The sequence below is a fragment of the Eretmochelys imbricata genome, chromosome 5 (assembly GCF_965152235.1).
Source record: "Eretmochelys imbricata isolate rEreImb1 chromosome 5, rEreImb1.hap1, whole genome shotgun sequence".
Taxonomy (NCBI): Eukaryota; Metazoa; Chordata; order Testudines; family Cheloniidae; genus Eretmochelys; species Eretmochelys imbricata.
In genome coordinates, this window is record NC_135576.1 from 132261905 (window position 1) to 132281285 (window position 19381).

The 19381-nt window shown below is 42.2% G+C and overlaps 1 protein-coding gene across 2 annotated transcripts in view; it reads left to right on the plus strand.

The window, feature by feature from the left end:
• The window catches only part of SLC44A1 (solute carrier family 44 member 1), a 93123-nt gene extending 75989 nt beyond the window's left edge, over positions 1-17134 (plus strand). The window contains exons 11-16 of one of the 2 annotated variants that reach the window (XM_077817929.1): positions 1929-2085; positions 2313-2396; positions 4354-4491; positions 6285-6521; positions 11740-11820; positions 14684-17134. In XM_077817929.1, coding sequence (XP_077674055.1) covers positions 1929-2085; positions 2313-2396; positions 4354-4491; positions 6285-6521; positions 11740-11820; positions 14684-14707 — 721 coding nt within the window. In that variant the 3' untranslated portion in view covers positions 14708-17134. Of the gene's footprint in view, positions 1-1928; positions 2086-2312; positions 2397-4353; positions 4492-6284; positions 6522-11739; positions 12031-14683 lie in introns of those variants that run through there. The other variant, XM_077817928.1, reaches the window with a different exon arrangement.
• The last annotated feature ends 2247 nt before the right edge of the window (positions 17135-19381 follow it).

A 19381-nucleotide genomic window follows, 5' to 3' on the forward strand; every position in this document is an offset into this window, starting at 1 on the left:
TCTTACCTGCTCCCTATCCATCATCCCTTAATGGGAATTTTGAGTTATTAAATATCCATTTCCCTCTACTACTTCGTTTTCTTGCATATTAAAGTGTGGTTCTAGTCTGAAAAGTGACTGTGAAAATAGTATACTGGGGTTCCACATTGTTGTTAATGATTTCTAGATCAAATGTACATAATTTGCATACAGAAAGATTTTTGTTTAACTGCCAGCCCTGAACTCTCACCTAGGGATCTGAAAGCCAAGACAGGCTCTTTGCATTTCATGTAATGCTACCAGTCATAAATAGTCTTGGCAGCATTTGGGTTTTTTTTATTATTTTGATGGATAATATCAATGTTCATTTCAAGCATTTCATTCAATATTTATTTAAATTTTCACAGTTGAGGGGAATGATGGAGAAAGGTCAGAATTATTTAACGACCGTAGACAATGAGAATCAGAAATTTAAAACTTTTATGACTGTTAAATCACAAGTTGCCAACATCCTCTGTCAAAATATACAAGGCAAGCATCCTGAAATCAAACTCAAGGAGCATTTTGCTTACTCTGCCATTGTGTGTGTATGCATGTGGTGAAATTGACATTTATCAACATCTACTGGTAAAAACGTATGCTTCCAAGCCTAGCCATAAGGTTCTGTTGGCCAGGTTAGGCCCTCGGTTACACTTGTACAAGCCAATTGCCTTCTTTCATTTGCACAGATATAACTGGTTGGAACTAGGTAAACTGTTTTTTGCAAGAAGAAATAGAATCCAGCTCACTGAAAACTGACTTCAGAATGCTAACAGGAGCCAAAAAGTGTAAAAACATTTTTTCCTCACTGAAGTCAGCATGAATCAGTACATGCAGGGAGCAGGTCTGTGGAATTAGAAGGTGCCACTTTTTTATATTTTTCAAGTGAAACCACCCTTAAGAATAGAAAAGGAGGACTTGTGGCACCTTAGAGACTACCCAATTTATTTGAGCATAAGCTTTCGTGAGCTACAGCCCACTTCATCGGATGCAGTGAGCTGTAGCTCACGAAAGCTTATGCTCAAATAAATTGGTTAGTCTCTAAGGTGCCACAAGTACTCCTTTTCTTTTTGCGAATACAGGCTAACATGGCTGCTACTCTGAAACCTTAAGAATAGGTTTTCCTAAATTCAGGGGAGGCATTTTATTATTGGAACATTGGCACTTCATTAACATTAATCCTATGATACTTGTATCACTGAGTTGTTGTTTTTTTTAATACTTATCGGGCGCTCTTTCACTAAATGCTGAATGGACCTGCTGTAGAGAGGGAAATAGTGATGGCTTGCTTTAGAGGAAACAAATACGAATGATAAGAATACATTTCTTAAAAGCTATATCAGAAGACTGAATGTGCATTCAGCTCGTCTTATAAATACATCCCTATTTCCCCTTATAAATACATCCCAATAAATACTTGGTTACAGCACTGTATTTTGTTTTAATACTTGATTCCCTGGCTTTGTGGATAGGTATATTCAGAAATACAAATGGTCTGAAAACAGCTTTTGTGTAATGAATGTATATATGCTTTTTCCAATATATAAAATAGGGAAAATCCTAAAATAAATTTGGGGGAGAGGAGGGAAAGACTTAAAAATGTTGAATTAGACATTCATAAAAGTGTAGAGCTTAAAAAATTGATTGGTTAGGTATAACTATAGTGCAGGCCAGTATCCCCGCACAGCTCAGCTGATGACTCATCCTCTTCCTGTTATTACATTGGAGCTAATACTGTTCTATACCCTGCTTCTCAGTGTATCAGCAGTGTCCACTGAAGACTAGAATGAGACCACCAAATTGCTTTTCACCTATGAACTCAGTCCAAATTTGTCTGTAGGTGGTTTTTCTCATCTGAAGTCCATATTGATGATACTACTTTATTTTATTTCTCTGCTGATTTTCCACAGGGAGAAACGGAATCTGCCATTTACTCCTATTCTGGCATCAGTAAATCGCCTTGTCTGTTACCACCTAGGAACAGTGGCAAAAGGTTCTTTCATTATCACATTAGTGAAGATTCCACGAATGATCCTTATGTATATTCATTCCCAACTCAAAGGAAAAGTAAGGGAAACCTACTTCTTATTAAAATACTGGGTTCCAAATGCTTGAAATTTGATCCTAAGTTCTGACCAAAAAAGTAAGTGTGTTCATGAAACTTACGGGCTGATTTCAGAATATTCAGCCCTTAAAGTATAGTCCATGCATTTAAATGTAATGGTCATTCATGTTCTTTGTCCTTTGGGGGTTTTTTAATGTATTTGGGTTTTTTTCCCCTGTTGCCATGCTAGGAAAATGCCTGTGCTCGATGTATGCTGAAAGCTTGCATCTGCTGCCTTTGGTGTCTAGAAAAGTGCCTGACTTACTTAAATCAGGTAAGATTTTATATACTATGACTTTTTATATAAAGGCTGACAATTTATGTGTTTGAGGAAGGATAGTCTTAAACCAGAAGATGGAGTAATTTTTTCCTGAAGTTGACACATGTTAAATTGTACTTTGGAACTTGATTGAACCTATGTACCTCAGTCATGTCCCCATTACTGAAATTAAAGTACATTGTGATCTCACTGAGGCTCATTACATTAGTCCTCATTTACAGCGCCTGTGTGAAAAATTGTCCACATTTCTCTTTCTGGAAAAGACATTTTGTCCTTTAAAAATGACTAATCGTGTCTAAGCAATATAGCATTAGTTTAATGGCTGAATACAACACCCCCGGCACCCGTTCTCCCCAGGTACATTTAAGTCTGAAAGTGTAGTTATCATAACAGAGTGTGGAGCTTTTCTCCTTTTTAATATTTGAGCATCACATATTTGAGAAAATGTGTTTCTTTCAAGTCTCCTCCTTTAAGGCTGTGTCGACACAGCAGATGGGAGGTGCCGTTCCCATCTCAGGTAGATGTATACATACCAGTTCTGCTTGAGCTCGTGTGCTAGAAATAGTAGGGTAGCTATGGCAGGTCGGGCTAGTGCCAGAGTCTAACCATGTCTGAGATCCCGAGTATGTGCTCGGGTGGCTAGCCCAAGGTGCCACCTCAGCTACCACGCTGCTATTTTTAGCATGCTAGCTTGAGCAGAGCTGTCACGGGTACATCGACCTGAATTATACCTCCCAGCTTCAGTGTAGCATTATCTAAAGAAGGAGAACAACTGTGACTTGTGATGGGTGGTTTAGTCATATCTGTTTCCTTGTGGGAGAGTTGTGCTATAGTCTGTTAATATAAATTTCTTTTTTGCTATTTGATTTGTTTCTCAAATTTGAGACAAACATTTTGTATGATGGAGCTCCTCCCTCTTTGATTTCGCAAACTATATGATTGTGAACCCAGCTACCTTTGTAAGCGAGCTCACTTTCCCCTTGGGTCAGATTAAAGTCGTACAGAACTTGTACTCCTTGTAGAACCACAAGATACGTTTTTGGAAGCTGCCTTATTCAAAGCTCGGTTTTCAGAGTTGTGATGAAACTACAAGACAAAACCCTATAGCATACCATAAAGTTCTAGTGTGGGCATAGTCCTGGCCTGCCCTCACCAGGCCTTGTTTTTGAATTGTCTTGATGAAGATTGTTAGTGACGTGTGTAATTATTGGAAATTGTCTTTGTTACCTATACCTTACCTAGTCAGTGATGCTGGACAGAACTAAAAATGCTTTCTTTTCCAACATCTAGAAAGCAACTTCTCTGAAACACATGACCCTCAAACTATTGTATGTCCTGAGAGAGATTTTTTGTCCAGCTGCTTAATTAGGTAGTAATGTCATTGCTCATCTCCTACTCCTGCAGCGAGATTCCAAATGATTTTTCCACTAGCATTTTGCTGTGAAACTGATATATATGGCAAGAATAAGCAAGGCAGGTGGAAAAATGGTTATTCCTTCCTCTGTTGTTCTCTGTCTATTGAGTCAACTACTGCCCTGGGGGGACTTGGTTTCGCAGCTTCAAGGTGAGCAGTGACTGGCTCAAAAGCCAGCACAAATCCTTGCCTTTTTTGTTTATGAAATCAGCAGTGAGCACTGACTGGATTTTTCATTACACAGTTCCTTTCCTCCCTAATTCTGGGATGGAGCTGGTTGTCTTGAAAGTGAGTGTCATGTTACTCAGTCCTCATTATTTATTGATTAGATTTGTACCTTTAAAGATCTCTTATTAAATTAAGTGTCTCATGACATTGTGTTCCCTGTTGTGGAAGGGGATGGAAGGAGAAAGTCTTGTTGCCGTAGCAGATGATTTCTTGGCAGGTAGATAGATATTGGGAACACGAGCTCTGGGGAATGTTGAAGGAAAAGGGACAGTGTGTCTGTGACTAATTCTTCATTTTGCTTTCCCCCAGAATGCATATACAGCCACAGCTATCAACAGCACCAACTTCTGCACCTCAGCAAAGGATGCCTTTGTCATTCTAGTGGAGAATGCTCTGCGAGTGGCTGCCATAAACACAGTGGGAGACTTCATGCTGTTCCTGGGAAAGGTATGCCTCAGGGGTGTACTGTTACAGACCTGGAACAAGTCTGCTTGCTGTCGGAAACCTTCCCTGTACATTGTAGCTGCAGTGCAAGTACCTCTGAGAGCTTGTTTTCCCACTGCTGGGACCCATTCCATCCTGCTGTTTCCAGTCAGGAACATGATTTAGAGGGCCGTGAGCAGGAAAGGGAAGTGTAAAAGACTCTCCGGATGGTGGTGGGTAAGACTGGTCAGACAGTGCGTGTTGCAGGGGTTCAGCTGAAAATTCCTTTGACAACGGACAGCTGAAAAAAGTCTGGCCAGAAGTTTTTGGTTTTCCATTGAAAAATCTAAAAGGTAAGGAAAGCCGACAATTCCCCTAACAACTTGTTTCATCAAACCTCAGTTTTCCTTCAGAAAGAAGTTACCCCTTTTCAACCAGCCCTTGTAGTAGGGGTGGAATGGGAGGCAGCAGGACCTTGTATTGGCAGCTGGGAGTTGCCCATTGTGGGAGTAAAGAGGAAAGAGTTGGGATCAAGTATATTCCAAGGTAGAAAGATTACTAAGAACTGCTGTTGCAGCTCCATTTTCTATTTGTTTAGGAAAAACCAGAACCCAGTACGTTACTGTTCCATCTGGGCTGACTTTTTGTGTTTGTATTTACTAAATACTAGTCCAGCCGCCTCAGATGTAGCCCCACAAGTACGCATCAGCATTGGGGCCCTTCATGGAAAGAACTGTCTGTCCTCTGTATGCTCCTCTCCATGTATTAAATCAGATTACAGTGGGCTGAACTCTTAAGTGTGGTTTTCTAATCCAGTAAATAAACAAATCAATACAGAGTGATGGGAATGAGCACATAATGAAGATACAGGTGCCTTGGGGGTACTGAAGTGAGCAGTGCAGTTCTCTGGAGTACTCTAACATGACAGGAAATGTCTCCATCAAAAAATGGCTTTCAGATCATTGGGTGAACAGAAGGGTGGCAGTAATGCTTAAATAAGCAGTGCAGACTACCAAACAGTGTTAGCTCCATGGTGCTGCCTGACCAGCCCCGTTCTTCTTTCAGCTTAATGCAATATCTGAATAATACAGTGGAAACTGACCTATTTTGCAGTGTTTGATTTTTTTAAATGTAGAGATATGGTGTATTGTTCATAAAAACTACATGGACACCCAATATGACGTTTCATAGGGCCACTCATGCTAATTTTTGAGAAACTACCTGAAAGAGATGTAGAAATGCCTGACACTGTTAAAATCAGAGTGAGAAATGAGGCTTATTTTACAGTGGGGACCTAATACACAAGGTAATTCTTAGCAGCCTTCCTGTTGCAAATAGGAGGGACAGGAACAAGCTGAAGGGATATTTTGTCTAAGTGTGTGTTTGCAAGCAAAATTATTATAAAGCATATTAGTTGATGGATCTGGGTATATTAATTTTTATATTCTGTAAAAAGTACAGACCTAGAACTGATCCCTGACCCGAGGAGTTTATCATTTGAATAAACTGACAAAACAGCAGAGTAAGATTCTGTCTTACTAGGGTAAGTGACAGCTTTGTATTTACTCATGTGAATTAGCTTTTGGGGCTTTGAAGAGACGGTATTCTCCTCTGCTCAGGCACAGCATTGAAAACAGCTCTGGCTGGATCCAGCGGCACGTGGGCTTTAGTCATATTTCGTGTCTTGTGGTGGAGTCAGTGACACTGTAGCATCCAGTTCTCCTACACCTGTGAGATTAAAGTCTGTGCACACGTACATGAAAAATAATCCAACGGCTTCTGCAATCATTCTTGTCTTTTTGTTTTCTTTGCTTCAGGTCCTGATCGTTTGCAGCACAGGCTTGGCAGGGGTTATGTTGCTGAACTACCAGCGGGATTACACAGTGTGGGTGCTGCCTCTCATCATCGTCTGCCTCTTTGCTTTCCTGGTTGCTCACTGCTTCCTGTCAATTTATGAAATGGTCGTGGATGTCCTCTTCTTATGTTTTGCCATTGATACAAAATACAACGATGGAAGCCCTGGTAGAGAATTCTACATGGATAAAATTCTCATGGTAGGTTAGTTTTCCTCCCCTCTACCTTGAGTCAAAGGAACTCTACTATCTATAAAGAATTTAGTGCAAGCTTCTGATGCCATTCAGCACAAAAACCTCAGGGTCAGCCTTTTTTAGAGACCTTTCTCTTGGGTACAGAGGAAAATATGACTCACGTCAATAGTGCCCAGGTTGGGGTTTCTTACCCAGACCGACAAACCAGCCTTTGCTCAGACATTATCTCTCTGAGTCCTCAAATAGCGGCACTTACCGCCCCTCCCTGGAGTATGTGTCTGAGCCCAAGTTGCACCTCATCTGATAGGGACAAAGTAGGCCATGTTGCAGTTACACTAGATGTCTACACTAGAGACCTTACAGTGGCACAGCTGTACCAATGCAGCTGCACCACTGTAAGAGCGGCTACATCACAGATCTATGCCAACAGGTGAGAGCTTATCCGTCGACATAATTAAACCACCCCCAATGAGTGGTATAACTATGTCGGCGGGAGAAGCTGTGCACACTATCACTTAAGCCGGCGAAACACATGTCGTAGAATCATAGAATATAAGAGTGGGAAGGGACCTCTGGAGGTCATCTAGTCCAATCCCCTGCCCAGAACAGGACCAATCCCCAACTAAATCATCCCAGCCAGGGCTTTGTCAAGCCTGACTTTAAAAACTTCTATGGAAGGGGATTCCACCACCTCCCTAGGTAACGCATTCCAGTGTTTCACCACCTTCCTAGTGAAAAAGTTTTTCCTAAAATCCAACCTAAACCTCCCCCACTGCAACTTGAGACCATTACTCTTTGTCCTGTCATCTGCTATCACCGAGAATAGTCTAGATCCATCCTCTTTGGATCCACCTTTCAGGTAGTTAAAAGCAGCTATCAAATCCCCCCTCATTCTTCTCTTCCGTAGACTAAACAATCCCAGTTCCCTCAGCCTTTCCTCATAAGTCATGCGTTCCAGACCCCTAATCATTTTTGTTGCCCTTCGCTGGACTCTCTCCAATTTCTCCACATCCTTCTTGTAGTGTGGGGCCCAAAACTGGACACAGTACTCCAGATGAGGCCTCACCAATGTCGAATACAGGGGAATGATCATGTCCCTCGATCTGCTGGCAATGCCCCTACTTATACATCCCAAAATGCCATTGGCCTTCTTGGCAACAAGGGCACACTGTTGACTCATATCCAGCTTCTCGTCCACTGTAACTCCTAGGTCCTTCTCTGCAGAACTGCTGCCTAGCCATTCGGTCCCTAGTCTGTAGCTGTGCATTGGATTCTTCCGTCCTAAGTGCAGGACTCTGCACTTGTCCTTGTTGAACCTCATCAGATTTCTTTTGGCCCAATCCTCCAATTTGTCTAGGTCGCTTTATATCCTATCCCTACCCTCCAGTGAATCAACCACTCCTCCCAGTTTAGTGTCATCCGCAAACTTGCTGAGGGTGCAATCCACACCATCCTCCAGATCATTAATGAAGATATTGAACAAAACCAGCCCCAGGACCGACCCTTGGGGCACTCCACTTGATACTGGCTGCCAACTAGACATGGAGCCATTGATCGCTACCCGTTGAGCCCGACAATCTAGCCAGCTTTCTATCCACCTTATCATCCATTCATCCAGCCCATACTTCTTTAACTTGCTGACAAGAATACTGTGGAAGACCGTGTCAAAAGCTTTGCGAAAGTCAAGGAATAACACGTCCACTGCTTTCCCTTCATCCACAGAACCAGTTATCTCATCACAGAAGGCAATTAGATTAGTCAGGCATGACTTTCCCTTGGTGAATCCATGCTGACTGTTCCTGATCACTTTCCTCTCATCTAAGTGCTTCAGAATTGATTCCTTGAGGACATGCTCCATGATTTTTCCAGGGACTGAGGTGAGGCTGACTGGCCTGTAGTTCCCAGGATCCTCCTCATTCCCTTTTTTTAAAGATTGGCACTACATTAGCCTTTTTCCAGTCTTCCGGGACTTCCCCCGATTGCTGTGAGTTTTCAAAAATAATGGCCAATGGCTCTGCAATCACATCCGCCAATTCCTTTAGCACTCTTGGATGCAACGCATCTGGCCTCATGGACTTGTGCATGTCCAGCTTTTCTAAATGATCCCGAACCACTTCTTTCTCCACAGAGGGCTGGCCACCACCCCATGCTGTGCTGCCCAGTGCAATAGTCTGGGAGCTGACCTTGTTCGTGAAGAGAGAGGCAAAAAAAGCATTGAGTACATTAGCTTTTTCCACATCCTCTGTCACTAGGTTGCCTCCCTCATTCAGTGAGGGGCCCACACTTTCCTTGGCTTTCTTCTTGTTGCCAACATACCTGAGGAACCCCTTCTTGTTACTCTTAACATCTCTCGCTAGCTACAACTCCAGGTGTGATTTAGCCTTCCTGATTTCATTCCTACATGCCCGAACAATATTTTTATACTCATCCCTGGTCATTTGTCCAATCTTCCACTTCTTGTAAGCCTCTTTTTTGTGTTTAAGATCAGCAAGGATTTCACTGTTAAGCCAAGCTGGTCGCCTGCCATATTTACTATTCTTTCTACACATCGGGATGGTTTGTCCTTGTAACCACAATAAGGATTCTTTAAAATACAGCCAGCTGTCCTGGACTCCTTTTCCCCTCATGTTATTCTCCCAGGGGATCCTGCCCATCAGTTCCCTGAGGGAGTCAAAGTCTGCTTTTCTGAAGTCCAGGGTCCGTGTTCTGCTGCTTTCCTTTCTTCCTTGTGTCAGGATCCTGAGCTCGACCATCTCATGGTCACTGCCTCCCAGGTTCCCATCCACTTTTGCTTCCCCTACTAATTCTTCCCGGTTTGTGAGCAGCAGGTCAAGAAGACCTCCACCCCTAGTTGGTTCCTCCAGCACTTGCACCAGGAAATTGTCCCCTACGCTTTCCAAAAACTTCCTGGATTGTCTGCGAACCATTGTATTGCTCTCCCAGCAGATATCAGGGAGATTGAAGTCTCCCAGGAGAACCAAGGCCTGCGATCTAGTAGCTTCTGTGAGTTGGCGGAAGAAAGCCTCGTCCACCTCATCCCCCTGGTCTGGTGGTCTATAGCGACTCCCACCATGACATCACCCTTGTTGCTCAGGCTTCTAAACTTAATTAGGTTTTTCTGCAGTTTCATACTTGAGCTCTGAGCAGTCATACTGCTCCCTTACATACAATGCAACTCCCCCCCCCCCTTTTCTGGCCTCCCTGTCCTTCCTGAACAGTTTATACCCATCCATGACAGTACTCCAGTCATGTGAGTTATCCCACCAAGTCTCTGTTATTCCAATCACATCATAATTCCCTGACTTTGCCAGGACCTCCAGCTCTCCCTGCTTGTTTCCCAGGCTTTGTGCATTTGTATATAGGCACTTGAGATAACCTGCTGATCGCCCTCATTCTCAGTATGAGGCAGGAGCCCTCCCCTCTCACATGCTCCTGCTTGTGCTTCCTCCCGGTATCCCGCTTCCCCACCTACCTCAGGGCTTTGGTCTCCTTCCCCTGGTGAACCTAGTTTAAAGCCCTCCTCACTAGGTTAGCCAGCTTGCTCGCGAAGATGCTCGCAAGCATCGCGTTTTTTTCACACCCCGAGTGACATATGTTCTGCTGACATAAGTGGTAGTGTAGACATGGTCTTAGTTTCTTTATTTAAATGTCCCTCCCCCCACCCCCCACGTACATCTGATAAACTAGAAATGGGGAAGTAAAAACCCTCTTAAAGCCAACATTAGACTGAATTCAGAGAGAATTTCCTTGCTCCTATTTCTCTACCTGCTATAAGTAACCATGGAGTCCATTTCTCACTTCGCATGAAATGTTTTCTCATGCCTAAACTAGAGAGAGACTCAAATCCCAATTATTCTTAACATTCTGATTTCTGAATACTTGTTGGGAAGTGTGTCAGGATTGTAACCCTAAACCTCTGTTGTGTAGTGCCGTAGGTTGTATAGTAAGTAATACTAGCTGATTCCATTGATATCAAATATAGAATAATAATTGAAAATACCTTACACTCACGTAGCACAGGTAATTTAGTAAGATCACTATATATAATCTAGCACATGAAATTTAGAAAGATCACTCTGTGTGCACGGGCGTGTGCGTGTGTGCAGAGAATCAATGTTCAGATTGGCCGCAGAATTGTAAACAACAAAGGGATTCATAGATATTAAGGTCAGAAGGGACCATTATGATCATCTAGTCCGACCTCCTGCACAATGCAGGCCACAGAATCTCACCCACCCACTCCTGCAATAAACCTCTCACCTATGTCTGAGCTATTGAAGTCCTCAAATCATAGTTTAAAGACTTCAAGGAGCAGAGAATCCTCCAACAAGTGACCCGTGCCCCATGCTGCAGAGGAAGGCGAAAAACCCCCAGGGCCTCTGCCAATCTGCCCTGGAGGAAAATTCCTTCCCGACCCCAAATATGGTGATCAGCTGAACCCTGAGAATGTGGGCAAGATTCACCAGCCTGGTATCCAGGAAAGAATTCGCTGTAATAACTCAGATCCCACCCCATCTATGCGATAGATATCAAAGTACTAGTGGCATGGAACTTCCTACGTGATGCTTGCACCTTTACAATAGAAAGAAGTATTGAAATACTACAGAGCTATAGCATATCTGCTGATATCTTTAATAGCAGGGTGTAATGCCTGGCTGCTTCCATTTGATGTTATAACAAATGGAAAAGGCAGTGTCCATGGGGGCAGGGAAATCTCACAAGATGAGACCCTGGATGTGGAAAAGTTTTGAGAAATTGTGTTCTGAGGGATTAGAGAAAACTAGGAAGGCATTGCTAGAAGTAAAAATGAAATCCCAGTGTATTTTTTTCTGTTACAACAGCTTGATAGAGTTGTAATACTACATACTACTTTAACTGGACAGAATATAATGGCTGGGGTCTGTATTTATTTTGTGCCATCATCAGAATGTGGATGCCAGGGATGGGTGGGGACATGGTAAATGTGATAGTTTGTACAGGCAGGATGGTTAATACTGTCTGAAGAATCTTTTGATCCTATATGGGAAATCTGAGTGCCAAAGGGGTAAGAGGCAGAGGGAGGTGGTATCTCTTGTTTCTTGTTCACTTCTTGGGGCAGAACAGATTACTTTTTGTGACGTTGTCAGGGAATTTTATATGTGAGCCATCGGCTTGCACATTCCCTGGCTGTACTTCAGTATACAACCAGCGGAAGAAAGATTAAGCCACTTGATTTATTTTGCAGGAGTTTGTGGAGAACAGTAGAAAATCAATGAAAGAATCTGGCAGGGGAGGTGGAGCTGAAGGCAGAGAGCTAAAACCAATGGTAGGTGCAGATGAGGAGGTGGCCATCCTCCAAGAATTTCACTTTTACTTCCTCTCCCTCTCTGTCTTTACTGACTGCACTTCTTCAGGGGAAGTTTTTGTTCTTTGTATCACTCAAGATGTTCTGCTTTTTCTGTTTGTGAGCTTGCCTATCACCTGGATGGCAGAGTTTTTGTCACAGCTGAGACCATCTCCTGTAAAAGTAAGCTGAAAGGAACTGTATCTTGTGAAATAGAACTACAGTGGAAGAATCAGTTGAATTAGGATCAGGATTGCAGCAGTGCCCACTACACGCTAGTTGGTGCACACAGAAGACAGTCGTCTTATTTTGTAAGATCTGTGGGGCAGGGTGTATGATTAATTACTAGCATAGCCCAACTTAATCCTCTTTCCATTGGGGAACTAAATTCTGAATTTTGCATTCAATATAAAAGCCTGAAGGACACTTAGGAGCTGACTCCTAAAACAATGGGGCCATGCACGTCAGGGTCACACCAAATGATTTTAAAATGTGGCGAGGGATTGGATACAGCGATTCCTTTCAACCTGCTTAAAATAACATTTCTCCCAGTTGTTTGTTTTTTATTGCTAACTATTTATGTTGCTGTCTCTTGCGCTCTCTCTTTCCATCTCACATTGTCAGATACAGGGACAATGCATCACTTATGCTTCTGAAGTCTTAACCACCAGCTGTTTTCACTCACGCTGTGCCTATTTGAAAGGCATTGCATGTTTAAGTATCCTGTAATAAGGAACATCTGTAACTAATACAGATAATGGAGTTATCCATCTTGCAAGGTGAGCTTGGGACTTGGAGAACTGGGAGCCAGGCTTTCTGTGTAATAAGAGATGGGCAGGTCTGACTGAACTAGTTAGAGATGAGCCTGTTAATACTGATGCTAGAACAGCGTTTCCTATTACGTCAGTACCTGCCATGGGGTATAGTGGGGTTTATGTTGATTCCTCCAACAGTAGGTAGTAACTCTTTTAAATCATAAAAAGTAATGAAATCAAAATACATTTCCTTATAGTAGAAAATTCCTTTTTAATATGGCATATATAATGCCATGCTGTGCCAGCATTTGGATCTAGGAAGATTGAGTCCCTGCTCTCTGATCAACTCTGTAGCTGTGAGGCGTGTTACGCTACGTTATTTATACAGTCAGTTCTAGCATACCAACCTAGATTAGAAATGGTCTTTCATTATTATGGGTGCCAAGAGTTGGTTACTGTTGTCGTCTTTAGAATTGTGCAGAGTAATTCCCATGCACAACTTCCACAGCGTATAGACACTTAGTCCAGTGACAGTGGTTTGGCTCACTCATGTGTAGTTTAGTTCAAACTTCCCCTTGCACAGTCTTCTGGAGGGCCAACGTTTTAGCCATGACTGGCCTTTCTCCACCTTAAAGTATTTGTTAAAGAATAAGTGCTGTTGTATATCTAACTATAGAACAAGAAAGTTTTCATATGTATGATCTACCATTTTCTTCAAGGAGTAATTCCAACTAAGTGAACATTAGAAGCAACTGCTGGGATTTTCAAATCTATCTAAGGGTATGCACAGCTCCCATTAAAATTAGTGGGAATTAGGTGTCCAAATCTTCTAAGCAGCCTTGAAAGTCCTAACCTAAAGCTTTTCACTCCACTCCCAATTCAGAGTACTGGTTTATATCAAGTAGTGTCCTAATAACGTCCACCTTCTAGCTAGTGCACACTGCTAAAGACACTAAAAGCTGTTGGTCCAGCACTTTCAGACTTGGTTGTTTAAGCTCGGTTCCTACCTCCATCGGTAGACCCTGTGAAAAGACAGACTGCACGTCCCCATTGACACAGCCTTCAGAGGGAGCTTTGCATGCTCAACACCCTTGGAAGTGAGGCCTCTTGTTTAGGAGCCTACCTTTAGGCCACTCAGGTTTTGAAATTTATCTTTTAGTTCCTTACAGAGGATTGCTAGAGAGATGGTGTGAGCGTGGGACAGGAAGGCAGGAACTCCTACATTGTATTTCCAGTTCTGATACTAACTTGATTGTCTTGCACAAATCATTAGGCCATATTTTCTGAAGTGGCTTCCAATTTTGGGGTGCCTAATTTCAGCTGCATGGAGTCCAGAAAAGCAGGAATTGACCACTAATATGGATAACGAGAACATCCAGAGCTCTAATAGTTAATGCTGACCTTTTGGAAAGGATCTAAAACCTCATGCTTCAGGGTTGAAGCCCATCTCTAACTATTAGAGATTAGGATAAAACCTTCATGGGGCGGGGCAGATTATCACACATCTGCTTACTGTGAAATTCGTTGCATCTTTCTCTGAAGACCATTATCAGAGAGGGTACTGGATAAGATGGACCCATAGCTCTGATCTGGTCCAGCATTTCCTCTGTTCCTAAAGTGGAGTCCCCAAAAATTAAAGGCCACTTTTGGGAGTTTGGGCCTTCACTGCTTTGCCTCAGTTCCCTCATTTATAAAGTAGAGGGAATGTCTCTCAAGAGTTTCAGAGTCACAGCCGTGTTAGTCTGTATCCGTAAAAAGAAAAGGAGTACTTGTGGCACGTTAGAGACTAACAAATTTATTAGAGCATAAGCTTTCGTGAGCTACAGCTCACTTCATCGGATGCATCAAGTACTCCTTTTCTTCTCTCAAGAGTGTGAAGGATTAGTTCAGAAATTTAAATGGCTACCTAGAATTACACTTCTTAAAAATCTGAGTGGAAACATTTAGGAGTTGTCATATCCAAAGAGACTGTGTAGGTTCAAGAACAAGTCATTTCAAACTTTACTATTTGTAGTGATCCTTTTGGATCAATTTCTTCAGTTGTCCATTGCCATGTGTCTAAGACTATACTATATGACTTTGTTTTCTAGGCCCCTGGAGCAAGTTCATCTTGAAACTAGCCAGCCATTATGGAACCCATTGACATTCCAAAACACTATATATAACTAAGCAGCCAAAATCAGAAAAGGAACAGGGATTTAATACTTTTTTTAATGATTATTTTTGTGAAACATGTACTCTTTTCATACGGGTGGCTTTTACAAGCAACTTTATCATTGTTCCTTTTTTAATCATTGTGGTCATGGAAATGTTAAGATTCTTATCTGATTAAGATACAATCTAGAGGAGGAATCAGTTATTTTAAAAAAAATTAAATCAAAACTATTGGGTAGAGTATCAGATTTATCAGGTGTCCCTCAAAATTGCAATGTAACCGAGAATTATGTTTAAATCGGCTCCTTTAGGATTTTATATTTAAACTCAAATGCATCAGTGACTTCTGGGGAAATGCTTCAGATTTAAAAAACAATTAAAATTGTAGGTGTTTTTAAAAGGGTTTCAATGAGAGTCATAATTATAACTCATTTGTAGTCAGTCATTTGACCCACCAACCCTAATGGGGCCTAGTGGGGTTACACATTGTTTTGTTTATAAATTTCAGATATCAAAATAACCAACTCCTCAGGTATTTAGATGTTGTGGGAGCCCCTGCATTTCTATGAAAGAGAAACCAGAAAATGGGAAAGGATGAGTTTTATATGCAACTGTTTTCCGTTTTACTTTATTTTTTCCTTTGAGTTCAGTAGCCTCCTTTGCACTTCATAAGGCTCCTTGGAAGAGTATGGATTCTCCAAACGAGCAGTCGAACAAACTGATCATTAAAACTCAGCCTTAGCCATAGTCCTCATGATTCATTCATGACTAGATATAAGGATGCTGGACACGGGGAGAGAAACAAACTGTACAAAGAGTATTGTAAGTTGTTTTTATTTAACTCCAGAGAGATTTGGGAAGTGTAAATGTAAATGGCCAGGCCTTGGCTGTTTTCTCATTCATATTAGTATGTACTGTAGCAGGTGGGTAAAACAGGAAAGGGTAGATAAGCATTTCTTTGGAAATGACACTGCCATGGTATCTAAAGTTATCCACTGACCATAAGAGAACTTGTTCATTTTAATTCTTAAGTGTTTAAAAATTTTCATTCCTGAAGCTTACCAGATATGAATGCTAATACTCCGTTGTTCAGCTTATTGTAATGGTAAATGCTTAGTGTATTTGCTAAGAACTCACGATCTGTTCATGCTATATACTCCTTTTTGTTACAATTTTTTAAGAAAACTATTTTTGTTAATGTAAAGTTAATATTTCAGAGCAGAATTTTTAAACTTATTGCACTAAATACGAGCTCTGTAAGAATAAATAATGCCTCAATGGTTTGTTCACTCCATACAAGAAAATCTTTTGAAGGAGAGCAGCCCTTCCAGCTAAGCTTTGCAATGGATTAAAGAGGGATGTGTGGAGAAGCATACGATTAATGCCACCAGGGTTTTATCAGCAACTGTTTGCTTATGTGCTTCCTTTCAAAGGATCGGACCTTTAAACTGCTGCTGAAGGTAAAAGGCATCCTGTATTTTTTTAATTAATGAGTGCTCTTAACAGTTCCAGTGGTAGCTAACTCTTTCTGTTTCTATAAGTCATTTGATACTTCAATTTTTTTCGGACTTCTTGCAATAAAGATCAGGATTAATAAAAAGGATTTACCCCTTTCATAACACAAACCAAACAGTATGAATATAAATAAACTGTAGCTGTTTGAGGGCAAAAAACTGGCTTAGGCTCTGATCCTGCAAATACTTACGCAACTGTGTAGCTTTATTCAAGGAATTAGTTCCATTGGCTTCAACAGGACTGCTCGTGTAAGTAAAGCTATGCACCTGTGTAAGCATTAACTGGATCAGGGCTTTAGTCTGGGATTTTAATTGGAGCACTGGGTAGGTCTCTCAGTGTAAATTACATGTATCTGTCAGGACGTTTGGAAGACATTAGAGCAGCCTTCATTTGTGCACGGAAGGAGTTTCTGCTACATCAACGGCTAAAAGTGCAATAGCTCAGCTGCAGCTCTGGAGTTTGGACACTCAATACTTGCATAGATCAGTGGGGTTTGGCAGCAAGTTAAATACTGGCTCAGCAGGATCATAGAAACTGGATTCCAAAGCTAAGAAAAGGATTTGTCATATACCTAGCTACTCCACAGGGACTGCAGCTTACACCCTGTTTCTGAAGACGTCATTTGACGTGCTCTGACGGAAGCCTTGGATTCTGCTCACTTTGATGACCTAACATCAGATTCCTGCCATGAAAAGTTCCACAACTTTGGGTTCTCTGCTTCCTGGAAGCTGTGGGGGGAGGGGGTGCTTTTCAGTTAACTTACAACTGGAACTGTAATCAGAAACAAATTTTGTATTTTTGTATAACTTGCCTGTGCACCATTTTTATAACAGGGCCTGTTTTACAAATAAATTGGTTTTATTATCACAGTGTGTAGAAGTTATGGACAACACTTTTGTATGGGTAGCTGTAATTTTCAAGTTATCTATCATTATGAAGTTCTTAATCACTTCACGTGTACCATTCCTTAGTGTGTGTACAGCATGCTTTTCAGTTACAGAGTAGGGTCATGCCTTACTGAGCGATCACAAATGCCCTGGCTGTTCGAAAGCATTCCTTTCCCACGCAGGCTTGTAGTAGCACTTCAGTGTTTTGGATGCTCTTTGAAACTTACTTTTGCAGCAGACTACAAGCTGTCCTCTTCCTTCCTAGTCCCTCCTTTGTGTGTGGGGAGAGAGGCGGAAAACAAGTCTCTAGAGAAAGTTGCTTGCAGAGCAAGTTTTAGACGCTCATTGCCTATCCTGATAATGAGGGTAGTGGGAATGTGATTTCTCTTGCAGTAATATCTACACGTGGCAGCTGAGACACTGGGCACTGGCAGTGATAAAGGATTTAGACATTTATTCCTGTGTGGTTATCAAAGCTAGTGTCAGTGCTACCATTCCCTCCTGCACTGGGCGACTCTTACTGGCGAGGGGGTGGCTGAGAAGGATAAAGTTGGAGAAGCCATCTCCTTAGGATGCCCCTGATGCTTAAAAACTCTGCGTAAGCAAGCAGGATTAGCGATTCAACCAGGTCAGCTTGGATTTAAAATCCTAGCCTGGGTGAATGACAGCACATTTGGATTGTAGCACATTATGCAACATACTCCTAGCTTTGGTCACGTGGGCTTGAAAGATCAGAAGACTTGTCCGCTACACTTCAGGTGGAGGCCGAGCAGTGTCCGGCCCTTCCTGCCTCACCCTCCTCTTTAAGGACAATGTGCTGGCCACAGGGAGAACACACCTACCTGCGGAAAAGCTCTCATTTCTATATTTCTCTTTCAGCATAGGGGCACCAAGCAGCTGCGCACCAGGTCCCCTTTGCCCCACTGACCTCAGCATGTGACAAGGGCATCCTCGCCTCCCCAAGGCAGTGATTCAGGAGATCACCTGGACTGACTGGGTGATTTAAGGTGCTTCCCCACCGCTTTGTTCTGAGCCACTTATCTCCTGCTGAGACCATCCCCTCTTCCTCACAGCAGTTGCAGTCATTGCACTTGCCATGTTTGGGAGGACATACCGCCACCTGGGAGATCTCAGCACTGCTCCACAGCTAGCCTCTAAGCATGCGATGCAAACAACTCAAGATGCATCCCCAGCCCCTGTTCTTAGTTTGATTCCTGGGGTTGCATTCAACCCCAAGTGTGCCTGTTGGCAGGTCTGTCTTATGTACAGCTTTCATTTGGCTCTGTAGCTCAAGAGAGTCTTGTTGTTAGTGTGTGACCAAGAAGAGAGGCACCTAAGTGGGACTCACTCAACCTGGAAAATCCAGTTATGGGCCCCATTTACTCACAACTAATCTAGGGCTTCTCTAGGGCTTCTCCAGTAGTTTCTGTGTAACTCCCTCTGCTGGTGATAGCTGCCTTTTGAAAGGGCTTTCCCCGCAATAAGCAACTCCCTTGCAACGAGACGCCCCCTATTGCTGAGCACACTGGCTGGTGGCTCTCCCAGTGTAGAATGGTAGAGACGAGAGTCCCAGCTGAGTCAAAAGTTCGACCAACTGATCTGCCAGGATTTGAGTTTCTTTCTAACGTGCCCTCATGACATGCACTTTAATGGTTTGCTCTGAGCAGTTAAAATGTATTCTATGAATGTATGTTGTGGATTCAGAGTAAGATGCATCTAGCAGACTTTTGTATAGTATATAATCACCAAACAGTGATCATTTTGGTCTTCATGCATATTACACATTGTGTTAAGTAATAGTCATTTAAGAAGTACTGTGGACCAGATCTAAGAGTGGGTATCTAACTTTAAGCGCCCAGTTTTGAAAGTCTTGGCCTGTGCTTATACAGTCACTATTTTCCTAATCTAAGCATCAGTTTCATAAAGTGTTTATTAGTAATAGGTCCTGAGCTACATTATGGCTGAACAAAGCCTGTAGTTTTTCAATTTAATATTCCCAAACCCAGCTCTAAAACTAACAGATGTGTCTGAAACATTGTGCACACTCTGATAACAAAGACATTCGGTTAAGTCACTTTTAAATGTATTTTTTAAACAATGTCTTTGTGGACACTTGCTGTTTCTTATTGCCTATGGGCAGAGACTAGTAAGTTTCTATGTTTCATATGCTGTCTAGCCACCTGTATTCTCAAGCTACTTTCCTTTATGGATAGATTAGAGAGGGCTGGGGTC